The 17,816-nt window shown below is 33.8% G+C and overlaps 1 protein-coding gene across 3 annotated transcripts in view; it reads left to right on the top strand.

Annotated features, from left to right (window-relative positions):
• HMGCLL1 (3-hydroxy-3-methylglutaryl-CoA lyase like 1) overlaps window positions 1-17,816 on the top strand; it is a 144,083-nt gene that overhangs the window by 58,897 nt on the left and 67,370 nt on the right. Inside the window, exons 1-3 of one of the 3 annotated variants that reach the window (XM_082414354.1) lie at window positions 5,310-6,549; window positions 7,903-7,998; window positions 10,198-10,346. In XM_082414354.1, the coding sequence (XP_082270480.1) occupies window positions 6,487-6,549; window positions 7,903-7,998; window positions 10,198-10,346 (308 nt within the window). In that variant the 5' untranslated portion in view covers window positions 5,310-6,486. Of the gene's footprint in view, window positions 1-5,309; window positions 6,550-7,902; window positions 7,999-10,197; window positions 10,347-17,816 lie in introns of those variants that run through there. The other 2 variants (XM_082414352.1, XM_082414353.1) reach the window with 2 other exon arrangements.

Below are 17,816 nucleotides of genomic sequence, written 5' to 3'. Positions count from 1 at the left end.
CAACACATAGAGACCTGCCATGTAGACCGGCATAAAGTAAATGTTTGCTTTTATCATTGTAACCATCATTATTAATAATAAAATCTTAGAATTAGTGGAGAAAAAGAATCATGATTCAAAGTGGATTGAACTCAAATTGAATGCAAACTAGAATAAAGGGCAAGGAGGAGAGATTTCAGTTCAATTCGACAAGCTTTATTAAATGTCTCTTTTGAGTGAAGTCTTCAAGGAGCTAATAATTTAGTTAGGGAGAAAGTTACATAAATCAGTATAAATTATACAAAATTTGATAAGAGTAACTATAAATAGATAGATAGATAGATAGATAGATAGATAGATAGATAGATAGATGGATAGATATACACACACAAAGAACTATGGCTGTAAACAGATGTGGAAATCAAGCTGGTTGTTGAGAATGTCTTATAAGAGGAGTTTTTGAGTTGAATATTGTGAATATTGGAGGATGACATAAATTGACTAGCTGAAAAAAGAAGGAATGATATCTCATTAAGAAAGACTGTCTTTTCTCTTGCACCATTGATCAAGATTTTTTTTTTATTATTGAGAGGTTAGGAGGGTGTATTTCAGTTTAATAATTCATTATTTGTAATGTCATGCTAAGATGCAATCTAATACTTTGTGATGTGTAACCTTATACACAGATATATTGTTTTAGAATAATTACTGTAGTTTTTTGTCCTTCGCAGTGAAGAATTTTGATATATATATTCTATTCTATGTGATTTTCATAAAAAAATAAAAGCAAAAATATGAACACTTTATTTATAATTGTATATACTGTATATTGAATATATTTCTGATAAGAAAGGACTTCCATTTAATTTGACATTGATGCCAACTGATTCATTCACTTACAGTTTTACAGATGTGATGTTTGGAACAATTTTCTGTAGACTAGCTTCTGGCTCTGTATATTTTGAAACTTGTTTTTCCTCAAATATTTACATACCTCTGGTGCCAGATATCACAGGACTCTTGGCTTAACTCTAGAGTGACACTTTTAGTAGGAGGTACAGTTGAGTACTCTATTTTATGTTATATAATATATTTTATAGATACTAAATATATGAGAATATTTACACCAATATTCTTGGAGAGCACAGCATTGTGAATTCTCCCAAGTAGCAAAGTCTGTGCCTGGATTTACACATAAGGAAAATTAGGAGTTTGGGATTAACATATACACACTACTATATATAAAATAGATAATCAACAAGGATCTACTGTATAGCACAGGGAACTATATTCAATATTCTGTAATAACCTAAATGGGAAAAGGATTTGAAAAAGAATAGATATATGTATATGTATAAGTGAAGCACTTTGCTGTACACTTGAAACTAACACAACATTGTAAATCAACTATACTCCAATATAAAATAAAATATTTTTAAAAAAGAAATATAATATGGCAACCTAAATGAATTAAATGGTCTTCCCATCTTTATGTGCATTACTTGAAGACCATTACAGGAGACTCACTCTATAGATTAGATTAGAGCAACACTTTGTGTAATTGTCCTTTTGTCTTCTCTTCTCACACTTCTTCACTGCTCCAGAGCAGTAAAATAATCTTGCCACCAAAACAAAGCTCCCAAACCCATCCTGTCCCTCTCCAACATCATGACTCTCTAGATTACTTAAATTTTTCTGGCTATCTTGTTCTCTTTTTCCTACCACTTCTCACCTTCCTCCTTCTCCTTCATACATCATGGGAAAGAATCAGGAGAAGGACTTGTTAGATGGCAAGAGAGGGAAATAATTTGAGCGCTTTAGCAGGTGAGTGGAGGGAAGGAAGGAAAAGTGGGTAAAGCTCGCCCATTGATGATGCTTGACTTGGTCATATTGACTGGACCAAGGCAGAGAGAAGAGGAAACAAAGCAGAGTTTTATATTTAGGTTGCAAGATCCAGTGGTAAAAGAGGTGGTCAAGTTATACAACTTTACAGATATTGCTGTAAAGATGGAGTATCTTACCTGGATTTTAGATTACATGGATTTTAGATTCTACTTACATGGATTTTAGATTCTACTCTAAACACATTTGCCATTTAAAAACAGTGCTAACTTCAACTCTGAGTAATTCTACTCCATCACACAATACAGTTGCCTCACCAGAGCCACCATGATGTATTGAATAATTTCTTTGGTGATGCAAAACAACTCAGCTCCTCTGAGGAAGTTTGCATTCTCCTTATTGACTCACTCTTACTGAGTTAAAATAATAAAGGTAAAAGTTTTATGTGTCATACACGTGTGTGAGACTTTCACATAAAAAATTTATAGTAAATGCACCTCTGGAACTTAATGACCTGTACAATGTGATATCTTTGTAATTATACTTGTTCTAGGAAAAGGAAAAAAAAATGTTCATCAATGATTAGATTCTAAATGAACATCTCACACAACATATATTCAGTTGGAACTGAACAAAATTTACTCAATGAATATTCTGTTTTCTCTATCAACTGTTATTCAGAAGAGAGGTAAAGGGTAATAGATACTTTTACTTTTCATTTCATTGGACTTGAAAGTGAAAGAAGGGTATGAATTTAAAAATTAATTTCTATAGAATATCTCACTCCATAATTATGTGGAGAATTTTAATAAACAATTATGTTTTAAGTTTGGGCTTATTGAACCCTTTCTTTTTATAGTATACTAGAGTATAATTTATCATAGAAATTATATTTGCATATATAATATATGAATACTTGTGCTTTATGACTATTTTTTAATAATATCATACTTTATGAATAGTCTTGCTCCATTAAACTCTATGAATATTTTGCTCCTTTAAAAAACAGGCCCCTGAGTTATTTACATTTGGCCTAGATAAGGGTTAGCTTAAATATTTGTCATTATTCTACTTTAGGTTGCAAAGAAAAATACTTCCTTACCTGCTTAATAGAACTTCAGATCACATGGCATTTGTATTATTTTGTATTTTGGTATGTACACACACACACATACACACACATTTCCCACCACTAGCCTGTGTGTTATATTATATAGACTACCTCTGCTTCATTTTTTAATGCCGAAATGTTAGATATATTATAAGTGTATAAAATGTTGAAATGAGTCAATATTCAATATCCAAACATTGAAGGGCATTTTAAGGTCTCACGATATTTTAAAATTAGCTTTTGTATCCACCAATGACAAATTTTATAGTCTATTTGTAAAATATATACTCATATGCATTATTTTGAAATTCCAATAATCTCAGGGAATTCGAATGAGCACTTAACAATGCTTAAACTATATTTTAGCCATTGCTGTTGTCTGGAGAACACATTGAAAGCATAAATATTTAGGAGAGCTTATTGTATTCAGATGACAAAGTATTAGTAAAATGTCTAAATATGTGTAATGTGGTGTGTCCAAATATAATCACCCCATGATAGAGTTAGTAGCAAGTAAAATAAAAGCTCTAAATAAAAGCTCTAAAAATTACATTCTAATTTTTGTGATTTTTGCATATCTTTAAGATGCTTGCAAATTGTTGCACAATTATTGTGACTATTTGAATCCATATCAAAATTTGGATACCTAGAACAATTGATTCACCATGGTATAGCCTGTTTGATTGGCTAGGTAGGTATGGCCATTCACACACCGTGGCCAGATGATGGCAAATCCTGTTACTAACCAAATAATGGGAATTTTTATGATCTTAAATGAAAAGTTACAGCAAAATCTTAAAAATATGTTAATTCAAACCAGATGTAGAAAGATTTTGTTAAGATGTCAAAATAGTACTGTAAAGGAATAGTTCTATTATTGTTTGACTAATAGTTAAACTTTAGACATTAAAATAACATCAAGATTGAAGTATAATATAAATTCTCTGAGTAAAAAAATAAAGTAAAGCAAGGATTTTATACCTTTAATTGAAACCTGCTCTATTTTATTCACTGTAATAAAATTACATCCTATCATGATTTCCTAAAGCTCTTTACATAATTGTCTTTATTGACCAAATTTAGACAGAATATTATTATGTCTTAAATGACCTCATTATTGTGTGGTTGTTTTTAAAAAGGAAAATGTTCTGATTTGTTGGATTCTAATTAATGTATTTATCATAATTTCATTAAGATATCTTCAATGATTATCAAAGTTTAGCTTTCATGACCTGGGAATTTGATTACTGTCATCTCTGCTTATTTTCTAGTTCTGCTGATTGAAATATCTATTAAGTCACAGTTTAATTACATAAATTTCTACATAATGATTCAAGATTTTTGTTAAACTACATATAGAGTGAAATAATCACTTACAGGTTAATATGACCTATATTTCTTGAAGATTAAAATTTGTCTTGTCTCCTTCATGCTGTGATACACTGCCATACCTTATTCTCTAACTGCATATTGGTTTGAGAAGCACTCTTTATTGATTTCTGTTATCATGTTAATGTAAATGTGTCTCATAAATAAACATACTGTGTTTAGTTAGACATGAGTATTAGTAATATCAATGAACATTATTCTCTAGTAAGAGTGTTTTAGATTTCATTACAATGTCCTAAAACTAGCAGTAACTTTACTTGTCTTTCTGATTGAAATTAGGAATAAGTGCTCTAAATTTTTTATGATAATTTGTGAGTGCATGTTTGCATGTAACATGTGTGTGAGAGAGAGAGACACAGAGAGACAGAGACAGAGAGACAGAGCTCACACTCTAGCCTCAGACACAAAGGCTAAATTCGTGATATATAATCAAGAACTGTGTTGAAGTCTGCATAAATGTTAGCTATTTTAAAAAGAAGTTATAAAAGAGTGAGGATTACATTTTTGAGTAAAGTCACCTTCCTTGTACTACCAGCCACTGTGTCCTATTAATTTTTCTCTGGTAGTCCCATTCCCAGTGTCATTTCTCTGCAGTGGAACTTGTCACAGGCTGCATCCTCACCATTACCTGAGAATTGCCTCTCTTTTCTCTTGACTGCCCTCTGCGCCTCTCCCAAGTTAATCTTTCTAAAATACTGCATCTATCCCAGTCTTCCCTTGCTAATTCAGCACCCACTCTTCATGGCTTTCTATTGTCTTCACAATAAATCCTGAATTTTTAGAATAATGTGAACCTAACTCAAGACACATCACAGTGTGTGGCCCCCTGTCTTAATTTATAATCTATTTCTTGATTGTTTACCAATAATCTTTTCTAGCCGGATAGTGTATTCCTACTGCTACACCCACCTCTTCCTCTTTTCCAACCCTATGATTTTTCAGTGTTTCAGCCTTTATGGCTTTGTAATGAATTATCTGAGAATTTTTTTTTAATTAATTAATTATTTATTTATTTATTTTTGGCTGTGTTGGGTCTTCGTTTCTGTGCGAGGGCTTTCTCCAGTTGCGGCAAGCGGGGGCCACTCTTCATCGCGGTGCGCAGGCCTCTCACTGTCGCGGCCTCTCTTGTTGCGGAGCACAGGCTCCAGACGCGCAGGCTCAGTAGTTGTGGCTCACGGGCCCAGCTGCTCCGCGGCATGTGGGATCTTCCCAAACCAGGGCTCGAACCCGTGTCCCCTGCATTGGCAGGCAGATTCTCAACCACTGCGTCACCAGGGAAGCCCTATCTGATAATTTAGTGGTGTCAATAAACATTTGCCATGCTCATCAAATCTTAGGGTCAGAATTTGAATAGGGTACAGGAGCAAAGTTGTCTCTGGTACACAAAGTCTGGGGCCTCAGGCTGAATCATCTGGAGCTCCTTCAATCACAAGTTTAAGGGTTAGGGTTAGGGTTACGGTTAGGGTTAAGGTTAGGATTAGGATTAGTGTTGACTGTTGGCTGGGGGCTCACCTCCTCTTCACATGGGGCTCTCCATGTGGGCCTCTTCCTGTGGCTGTTGTGCAGGAGCTAGTTTTTCTCAGAGCAGATCAGCTGACTTTCCCATAGTGGCTTCCCCCAAGGAGAAAGCCATATAGAAGCTCTATCCTTTTTCACAAGCTAGCCTCATAATTCACGTGGCATTATTTTTGCTATGCTCTATTGGTTGGAGCAATCACAAGCCTGCCTAGGTTCAAGCGGATGATAAATAGCATCCATTTCTTGATGGAGATCGGTGAGGTTTTGGAAGAACACGTGGGATTGGAAATACTGCTGTGGCCATTTAAAAAAATTGTCATTATGTCATATTAGGGACTGTAGTTCTTATCCCATATACTCTTTTAAACTTTCCTAGATTAGTATAGGCCCTGCCAACCTTTCCCCATGCTGAACTCTTATAAACTGTGCTCTTGTTCACAACCAGTATATTTTTTTGAATTGTTAACTTTCCTAGTGCATCTCTTTGATCTCCCAAACTATATTGCAAATTACTCAGTTCAAGGACGTTACTTTCCAGTGTTTATATTTCCCACAGGGCCTAGCATAGGGCTTTGGACACAGTTAATGTTCAATAAACCTCTGAGTTAAAGTGAAATAGGCTTAGAATAAAATAAGCTTTGGCTTTTATGTATCGTAGATGTCTGTGGTGGATGGTCTTTTTGAAGGATGCAGCTATGGGGTGGGCAATGGTGACTGTGATCTCTAAGAAATAAGTGAACAAGAATGAAATTTTAGACAGAATTAAATGTGTTTGGATTGAATGAAACATGAAAGCTTAAATGTCAACAAGGCATGATGGCAGTCAGTGGGAAGTGCTTTTTTGCATCTTTGATATTTAATTTTAAATTTAAAATGTATTTAAAAATTCATTTAATTATTCCAAATAATAATCATTAAAAGTATTAAATTGAATTCTACTGGCATTTAACTCAGAGTCAATAAGACCAATGGACCAGTAAGAGTAAATATTGTAACATTTCACATTCAAAAAAAAATGTGTAGCTATGCTAATAAAAGAATTTATACTCTAATTTACTTTTATTTCCTTTTAAATTAAAAATAATACATGCTTATTTTAACAAGTCAAGGTATATAGAGAAAAAAACAAGTCTTCCCTCAACCGTTCCCATACTGAAGATACAAAGTTTGGTTTGGTGCATGTTTTTACAGCTTTCTCCACGTTCATTTCGTATACTTTTCATTGTTTATATATTATTTCTTATATTTATTGTTCATGTCATAATTTATTATTCTTCAATATGCAAAGCTCATGGTTATGTCAATGGTAATTTCTCTATGTGATGATTATGGGATTTGATCATCAGTTATTGCTCTAGGAGGCTAAATTATAGACTTTATAGCAAACTGGTAAATTTGATATTTTAATTCAAAGTTGGCTTTTTTTTAATAGATTCATAGAAAATATACAAAATAAAGTCTTTGTAGGCTGAGTTTCCTGCTGTGTGCTCCATTGTATTTATTTGTTCACGTTATAAGAACAAATAGTAACTCAAGGGTAGAACTACGTAAAGCATTATGACTGTTACTAACTAAAACCAATAATATACTAGGGTCTCAGCCTTGTTAAATTCTTCTAATGGACATGTGTAATTTACGCTTTGCTAAATATTGTAAAATTTCATACATTAAAAATTATTTGGATGTAAAATTTTCATGTGGAAGGTAAATGTACAGCCTATGGCCTTTCAAACTCTTCCCACTATCAGGGGTATTGGAGTCTTGACCATAAAATGAAAGGAAGAGAATAAAGATCAGTCAAGTGAAAACACCAGAGTTCAGAATTCCTGACTGCCTGTAATCAGTCACTTATCCAGATCCTGTTATGTGAGGACGTTACACCCAGATCTAGTTATTATGTATTTATGACATTGAGAACTACTTATCTGGCATGGTTTTGCTATTTCAAACAGGACTTGATAGAATATAATTGCCTGTATTATTATAACCTCCTGAAAAACTAAAAACATGCTTGATAGAATATTCCAAGTCCCATATCTCTATATAACTATTATGTGTTTAAGATGGCAGATCACACTGAAGTGATGAAGGGCATTCGTCAATATCCAGGAATTCGATATCCTGTCCTTACTCCTAATCTTCAGGGTTTCCACCGTGCTGTAAGTGTGCTACTAATTTTTCTAAAACTGATATGCTTCTTGTTGTAAAGATCTTTTCAAAGTTAAATTGGTGTGATATGTGACTCCCTTGTTATCCTGCATAAATACTATCACTAATACCCGTAATGCAGGTACATGGAGATCAGTGACCTTGTGGCATTGTTGAGACTAAAATGCTGTACATCACGGCTCTTCCAGTCTAACCATTCAAGAATTAAAGCACAGAAATACAATTACCCATTTTGATGAAATTCTTTTGAAAGTATATTTTGCGCTCCCCACTTAAACAAGGAATACAAAATATAACAAAGATTTCCCAATACGATATTATAATTATTAATATTATTGTAGTGGATAATTATTTTGTCACTTTTTCTGAGGTTGCTGTTGTTCCTGCCCTCTACATGGAGCTAATCACTGTCTTTGGAATTGCCTCTACCAACTTTCCTTATTTGTCTTCCGGTTTGTTTCTTCCAATCCTATGTGCCTTGGGAATTTATATGCCAAGAAGCTTTCGTAATTACACATACTAGAAGAATCAGTGTAGTTTTAAGTAAAGGCCTGAGGTTTAATGCTTACATGGCTGTATTGTAAAAGTTGAGCAGCAGCTATTTTTGGTGTTAATGGATATTTTTCACTTTTGTATTTGTGACTGGGTTGCATGAAGTTGAAATTATGGGTGCTAGTTGGCATATCACCTGTTAGTGTATCTTGTGAAACCACTTTTCTTTTATTTGAATTAATACAAATTTTATCACATTGTAAAGAAAGACAGAGGCCTTTTAAGAAATTATAATATTGCTGTCATCCAGTCCTAAAGAAGTTGGGAATGTAACCACCTTGAGAAAGATATGAGAGTATACCCTCAGGGTAGCTTAGAAAGTAATAGGAGAAACCTTGGCTTGGGAGTCAAGCAAGCCTGTGTTTGAAACATGGCCCCAGAACTTTTACTAGCCTTGGGACCTCCTATTAGTGTTTTAGCCTCTTTGAGCCGCAGTTTTCTCATCTGTAAAATCGCCATAATAATACCTCATTTACAAGATTGTTTGTGGATTAGAAATAGGGCATGCAAAATACAACACCAGCACACAGTAGGTGTCCAATAAATAGTACTTTAATTTAGTTAAATTAAAAAAAAATTTAAAAAGTGAAGTATAGTTGATTTACAATGTTGTGTTAATTTCTGCTGTACAGCCAAGTGATTCAGTTATACATATATATATATATATATATATATATATATATACGTTCTTTTTTAATATTCTTTTCCATTATGGTTTATCATAAGATACTGAATATAGCTCCCTGTGCTATACAGTAGGAACTTGTTTATCCACAGAATTTTAATTTTAAAGGTTAAAATTTATTTTGGATAGAAGAGTGGAAACCAGTATTTTTTTTTTAAATGTTGGAGGAGAGATGATGGAATTTTTTTTCTTAATGTAATAATAGGGTATCAGAGAGAAAGGGGAATCTAGGTACAGTGCTAGAGATATATTAATAGAAAGTCTTAAAAATCCAGCTGGAAAACTAGGAGGCTTGACGTTGAAAACAAGCACTGGGAAGCCTGGAGGGAGGAGAGAAGATGGCCAAAGGGGCAAAAGGGAGAATTGATTAGGTCGACATTTTGGATTTGAAGACTGGCAAGAGGATTAAGGTCTTAAGACATGCAATAGTTTGGTTGTCACAGTCAAGGTATGAAACAGTGGAAGTGAGATTAAGAGATAGGGAGAAAATTTGGAGCAAAATCTAAATGATGACTTGGAAAAATATTTTCCTGTTGGATGGTAAGAAGAGAAGAAAAACAAAACATTTACTAGCCTCAATTTTAATAATTGGGTAAAAACAAAGTTTTCCATAGATATCAAGAGGTTTCATTGGGGTGCTAGTATTTTCCATAATTAAGGTTAAAATATTGCTGAGGATAACTTTTAGGAAAGGCAAGATTAAATTGGAACATCATCATTGTATATTCTGTGATTTATAAGTGTTGTAGTTTGTGGAATTATTGTGCTATCATAAAATATTTTTACATTTCAAAAGGGTGTATGCAGCAAGTTGAGAGAAATCTAATTTTAAATTTTAAGGAGAATGTTAAAGAATTCAAGTATCCCTTTATAGAGTAGTTAACATTGCTTCTGCTGCTCTTGTTTATGTTTTTGGAATTACTAGCTTTGGCCTTTGATTTGTATTTTTCAGGTTGCTGCAGGAGCCACTGAGATCTCCGTTTTTGGTGCTGCCTCTGAACCCTTTAGCAAGAAGAATATTAACTGTGCTATTGAAGAAAGTATGGAGAAGTTTGAGGAGGTCGTTAAGTCTGCAAGACACATGAATATTCCAACACGAGGGTACTTATGAAATTCCACAAATTCTATTTAGTTCATTAACATCAATTGTTAAAGCTCTTTATGAACTATCTAGACATTGTTTTATGACATATAACAATATACATAGGGTATCTTATTTATACCCTGATCTTATGTGATCAAGGCCATGATTATATACTTATTACTATAACTACCTCATTAATATCAGCTGATAATTATGAGGGCATATCTAGCCCTTATGTTGTCATGCATTTGAGGTCAGAGGGACCAACATAGGAACTGACATTGTTACTCATTTTATTAATTTCAAATTATCCAAATGCACCCATTTTTGGATCACAGCCTAGTGTAAACGGATAGATTGTTATGAACTCATAGTAGCATTTGGAAAGGAATAATCTAATGTGGTTTACAAATTTTTAAATATTTTTAAGAACCATGTTTTTTCTTCAAAGAATACATTGTACAGAAATTCAATAGATTATGTAAAATGTAAAATTGAGAACTGCACTGGGGCGCTGGGCCCATCATTCCACCCATTCAGCCTCCCCTTAACAGCTGACTTCCAGGTTTTCTCTGTGTGGCCCCCAAAGCAAAATTATTTGGGGAAGGAGAAGAGAGAGGAAACTGGTTTGGTTCTTGCCTGCTTCCAGGCCAGCAGGGGAGCATCTAGTGCAAACAGGCTCTATACTCAGTCCCATGTCTGTAAAATGTATAATAAATTCGTTGTTACTTAAGAAAAAAGTTTCTCAGACATTAGCTAATTTTCTATTTTTATAATTATGGAGATATGATAAACATGCCATATCATCTTCATAAATTAAAATGTATAGTGTTTGTAACAGAAGGCTGAGTGCTGTCACTGGGCTTAGATGCTGGTTGTATTTCTATGGTTGAAGTGAGCAAAGTTCATAGTGGCAAGAAAGATTCAGTCATTAATGAGAAAGACAAGTGGATCCAATTTGGAGTGACTGGATTAGAAAAGGATTGGAATTCAACCAAGGTCATTTGGAGAGCAAGTAGAAATAGATTACACCATAGTTAGCTATCTTGTTGGTTTGCTTCCTTTTTTTTTAACTTCTTTTTCCTTTCTCCTTAGTAAATTTCCAACATGACTTTTTAAAGATATAAAGGTATTTTTGTAACTGACATGCATACATAACATGCAGAGGGCATGCAAGAAAGTTTAAAAACCAAGATAATGTATTTCCATAGACAGAAAATAAAGGATGTCTGTTCTTAAGGCAAAAGTTACATAACCACCATCAAAAAGGAGAGATATCCTGTAAGTTTCTAAATTCAAACATACGTAAGTTGCTTTGTCTCTCTTCCCTTTGAAAGAAAGGAAAAAATGAAGAAGCTGTTCTTCTATTTCAATTTATGTTTAAATGTGGAGTAAAGTAATTCACATTGGAAAGTTGAAAACACAAAACTCTAAGAAGTCAGGTACATGTAAGTTTATGCTTCAAATGGGAAGTGTTTTTTTTTTAAATGTTGAAAGATGGATGTGAACAAATTATATAATAACAAATTTTATCATTTTAGTTTTTATAAACTAGAATAGGTAACTTAATAAGGCTAATAGAAACCCTAACTCCCCTTTAATACTGATTGCTGAACATTTAATATTGTCCTATCAATAAAGAAACTTCTAACCATATTACAACCTAACAAGTTTTTCAGGCTTTGATAAGAAGAGTACAGAAGTGCAGATGGATGAGAACTCACCCACAGCCAAATGAAATCAGTGAAAGTACATCAGAGACTTATTGTAGTTATACTGTAGACAGATGTATGTTTTCCAATGCAGACTTCCTTCCTTTGGAGCACAAGCCCTCGATTTTCTGAAACACTAATCATTTTTAGAACTATGCCTTCGGATGGATGGATATGAGTTCACTATTTGTGCAGTTGAAAATTATCTTCTCTCTCAAACTTTTACAGAGTTTAAATTCGATTTTATTTTCACTGGCAATCTAGATGGTAGGTACTCATTATTAAAAGTTATAGGCCATTGGTACTCATTTAAGGGAAAGAGCCATGCTCAACTAGTTGAACCTGAAGTAGATGCTTCAGCCAGTGTTGTTACTATGGCAACAGCTGCATCAACATGGATCATCACCCAGAAAATGTATATCGCCAGCTGCTGTCAGATTTAAAGGCCATGAGGCAGGACACATTTTATAAAGGCTCACTAAAGATATTTAAGCTTCTGTAAAAACAGTAAACTTTCATATGTTCTAAATAGCAGCTTTTATTAAAATTATGAAGGCTATTGTTTGTTTCCTCCCTTCCCGGAAACACACACATACATACGCCTATGTACACGTTTTTATACATGCTCCAAACTTTATGTAACATATGGGACACATTGGGGAAAGACATGGTGCCAGATGGTTGACATAAAATGCAGAGTCAGCTAACTACTGCTGCACATATATTGTATGTGAGTGAGCAATGAAATGTCTACATTTTGGACTTCATTCTCTAATGTGTATTTCACATATGTTTAAAAAATGTAGGTTATTTTTCTCTTATCTGTTTAATTTTTAAAACATTAAAAAGACAGAGAAAAATAGAAGCCTGTTATAAATTTAACACTTTCTTTCTTTTTATCAATGGCATTTATTGAAAGAATTATCTCTTGGTTTGTCAAAATCTGTTTAAAGTTGAAATCCCTCAGATATGAAGTAGTGTTCTTATCTATCATATAAGGCATTCAGGTTTTTTTTTTTTCTTTTTTTTTTTGATTTTTTGTTGTTGTTGTTTAATTTTTTAATTTAATTTTATTTATTTTTGTATACAGCAGGTCCTTATTAGTCATCAATTTTATACACATCAGTGTATACATGACAATCCCAATTCCCCAATTCAGGCATTCAGGTTTTATTCCTTTTTGTTTGGAGTGAGAATCAGCTTCTCTTTAATGATGTCACAAGAATCACATGCTCACTCTTCTTGTGAAACTATTAATTTAAAAAGGAAACTGTCACTAAGGTGCCTTATTCATTTCATTATTAGATGCTTATAAACATGTTATAAATTCACAAAGTCAGCAGGTGTGCATATCAAAGCAATGTGCTTTTACATGATTACATCTTAGGCCTCTTCTATAAAGTGGCCTAGAATGATCTGATCCATGATTAACTTCCTCAAAGTCTGAGCCTACTGAAAGTTGAAAGAAGTCGACTGATAACATTTTTAGGACCCAAACAAAATTATTTACCCACTGTTAAAAAAAATACAAATTGCAAAAATATTTCACTGTGAACTGTCAATGCTGAATTTATTCTCAAATTCCCAGAAAAAGTAGACATACAAAATAATAAGAAGGAAGAATAAAAAGCAAATTAGTGGTTAAACTAATATAGACAGCCATAGATAACTTTTAGGTATGGAAAAACAAAGACAGTTTTAGGATGCGATAATGTTTTTCAATGTGATTAATATTGCAATGTGATTAATATTGATAGATATTTTGGAGGAGACAAGGAATCAGGTTTTCATAGAACCATAATGAGTCTAAGGTGCATATTTTATATAGCTCTTCACCTACTGTCACCTTCATCACCTACTTTCTTCTTATACAAAACCAATGAAAACCCAATCGGTTTTTAAATGTTTCTGAATAAAATTGTATCATTTATATCAGTGACCAATGTCTTTGAGGAAAGACCCTCAATGTTAGGAAATTCTTCCTGTGCTTAGTTATTTTTGGCTGGTTGCCTAACTCTGTATAATTTCTAGCCTTTAAAATGGCAACTATTTCTAACAGCTGTGAAGTCAGGGCTCAGTGTTCTTTCTCAAAATGGTCAGCTTTCACTGGATTTCCCTTGGAGAGAGAATTTGTAACTCAACACGTTTCTTCAAGAATTTGCAGCCTACTTGTTTGTTAGCCAAACCATCTAGGTCGTGTGAACATGTATTTTCTATCCTTCCCCTGCCTCATGCAAAATGTCATTATGGATCCTGATCCTGAAATAGCAGCCTTATTGAGTAAGATAATGAGCCTCCTTGTTTAGGGGCTTAGTGTCTTAAATACACAGTGACTGGCAGGCAGTGTTTCTCATTGATGAAGCAAATGTGTTCCTTTGGGTAATCTGTCCCAGTGGAATTCACTTGCATATATGGCGCCATCTTCCTATAAGTGGGCAGCTTATTGGTCAAAGTTTCTTTCCAATTTCTACTGTTAAACTGAGGGCTTTGCATTGGTGTGGAAGAGCAATTCAAATCATCATCTACCAAAATATGGCACATGAAACTCTAACAGTGAGGCATCTGTTAAAACTATTTTCTTTTGTACATATGGTTTGTTTGAGTTCTACTTATTTTAGCCTCACATATTATTCTGTCACGGCTGTCTGCCAGATAACACATACCCAGCTACAGTTAATATGTGTATGTTGTGTTTGTGAAGTCACATCTAAATAGCCTTCATGTACAGCTTTTGAGCAAAGAATGTGTTTTGTCATTTCTCGTGAAATTTGCATTTTAGAGCAAAAGGAGAATTTTAGCAGAATTGCTTTTTGAGACCAAGGGAAGGTCATTATTTCTTATATCATCCACAGAGATAAGTGCATGATAGGCTCTCAACTTTATTTATAATTGGCTTGTTAATAATGGAATGCTATTTTATATTGTTTATAGGTTGATATATTCTTCATGGGTACATCTAACTTGTTCCTATATTTAAATGTATTAATTACCTTAAATTGACGTTACATGTCATCTCATCTCATCACTCTTGGCATTGTTTTTCTCTTCTGAGGATAGCAGTGGTTGACTCTTTACACTCCAAGTGTTTGTGATATTTTTTCAAGGCTTTTCCTCAGTCTTTTGGTTCCTTTGTGCCAGGGTGATTTGAGGAACATGGGCTAATTGTGTGGAGGTAGACCTGAGTAAGGCCTAACTGTAGGTTATTTTTCATGATTCACCTGTAGGTTATTTTTCATGATTCAACAACTTTACACATAGGTAAAGCTGTTAAAAACTTGAATGTTTCTGTTTTATCTTTTATCATGATTTTGCATAATATTGATAAATGGCCTCAGCAAGCACAAATAAAAATAAAACAACTCACATTTCTCTCCAGACATTATTGTAATTTTAGTACAATTGGCTTCAATATGGTTGGTGATTCCTGTATTACCCTGTCATCCTACGTAATGTTTAAAACATGCTTCCAAGTCTGAACTCCCAAATATGTGCTGTCATCTCTGACTACAGAATTTAGAATGTTAAAAACCTGAATCTGGCTATACATTGATTGTAAAGATTAGGAATTTCATAGGAAATTATTCAGAAGGTTAAAATGACATCTTTACTAACATATTTTTGCGTTAAATCATTCAAGAAATATTGTTTTATATAGTGTCCTCTCTTGTGATGCTATTTGTAATAATGAAAATGAAAAAGAAGCCTAACTTCAAAGAGTTCCCAGCAGACTGGGGAAGTAATATGTATAGAGATAATTATTATATGGTCAAAAAAGCCAGGTACTTTAAGAGACGTGTAGATAAATCCTATGAAAGTTCAAATTAAGACTGTATTAAATTTCTCTGGAGTTATTTGTAGAAGCCTTCATGGAGGTGTGAATAAAATGAAATCATTAAAAATGGGTAAAAATATGGAAACATAATCAGAAATGATGGCCTCCTCAGGCAGGGTAGGAAATCTACAAAGAGCAAAGGCATAGTGAAGAGAAATCTCCAGAAATGTTTGGATAAGAGGGAGAACTTTATAATTACTGTAATAAGAGCTTTTGAGGCCGTGAAATGCAAGAGAGGTAGAAAGTCAGATGAGGCTTCACAAATTGCTGAATTTGAATATCAAGTTTATTCAGTAGAAAATGGCAAGCCATTAAGGATTTTCAGAGTGTAAAAATATGCTCTAGGAATATTATTTTGGCAACAGATACTGGAGTGCAAATGAGGGAGTGGTGTGAGACTAAAGGCAAGAAGGGCACTTAGGTGACGTCTGTGACCATCCTGGGGAGGGGTTTGGGTACTGTTCTGTTCATGTGGGCTGGCGCTGGCAGAGTTCATATGCTCTAGAGCCTGGAGGGAAGAACCAGCCAATGCTGTTTAATGAACGTGTTCTCAAAGCTGACCTTCAAGTGATTTAGTGGCTGAAAATGACTGTCATTTTTTTTTTTTTTAATGGCAAATGTGGGGAAAACAGGAATGATCACCATTTTGGATCTATTGAGCTTCATATGCCATGTGAATGTGTCAAGCAATCGATTTGTAATGTTCATAAGAATATTGGGAATTTGTTCCTGGAATTATCTGTGTAATAGTGAGAGAAAGAGACTATAGGGGACTGAGCTGATACAGAAACTCCCTTTTCTGTTCCCATTACAGACACATAAATATAACAACTTGTAAAACATATAGCCAAGCTTAGAAAAGAAAAGAAAGTACTCAGATTTCATCAAAGAAAGTGTGGTAAGGATGCAGGCTGATGCCACTAACACACGGGGGTATCTATTCTAGATATAATCCCTGGTGGCTTGGAAATGGGCTTTTAAAATCTATATGGGAAAAGATAGATGTTCTGCTAAGACTGGATTTGGAACTGAGTGTTCTTGGAGCCTGGAAGCACTTCCTTGCCAGTGCAAAGTCACTGAAATATGTGCCAGTGTTATGGGTTGTGGATTTATGACATATGAGTATTGTGGAAACCCAAATTGAGAAATGAAGGTAGACATTTGCCTGGGAACTGGTAAAGTCTGCAAGGCAAGAGAAAAAGGAAATTAGATATCCTTTATAGGAACATTAAAATAACTCAGGACTGTCACTTCAGGAACTTCTACAGAAACTGAAATCACCGTGAAAAGGCACTAATGGTACAAATTACAGGCCACATGAGGAAACAAACTATCCTAAGAAAAATAAGCAGAAGAAAAAGAAAAAGCAGGAGAATTTTCACTGAAAATAAGGACATAGAATAATTTGAAAAGGAGATTGTAAATTAATGCTTAACCTATTTATAAAGGCAAAGGAAGAACATAATAAAAGAACAGGTCTTTATGGAAAAAAGGATGAAGATTTAAGGAAAAGAAATGGAAATGAAAAATACATGTGTTAAATAAAAACAATAATTGCATTGAACAGCAGGTTACAGTTGAAGAGAGGATTAGTGGTCTGGAAGTAGAATTTGAGGAAACTGCAATCATGAAACACAGAAAGGTAATAGAAATTTTGAAAGTGAAATTAAGAGAGAATGCCTAATAGAATTCCCAGAAGGAGAAAACAGGGAAAATAGATATTTTGATGAACTAGTACTTTGATGATTTTCTAGAGGAGAACAAAAGCATTAATGTTAATATTGAAGAAGTATAACAAGTCCTGACATACTCATTATAAAATGTAGAATATTAGGTATAAACAGGTAATCCTAAAGCAGTAGAGAAAAAATTACTATAAAAATAAAGGAATTATCATTAGACAGAAAAATTCTCATCAGCAAAAACTGAGATGAGAAATAGTG

This window comes from Balaenoptera physalus (assembly GCF_965194825.1).
Source record: "Balaenoptera physalus genome assembly, chromosome: 11".
NCBI classification, from domain to species: domain Eukaryota; kingdom Metazoa; phylum Chordata; class Mammalia; order Artiodactyla; family Balaenopteridae; genus Balaenoptera; species Balaenoptera physalus.
This window is presented reverse-complemented; position numbering and strand designations above follow the sequence as displayed.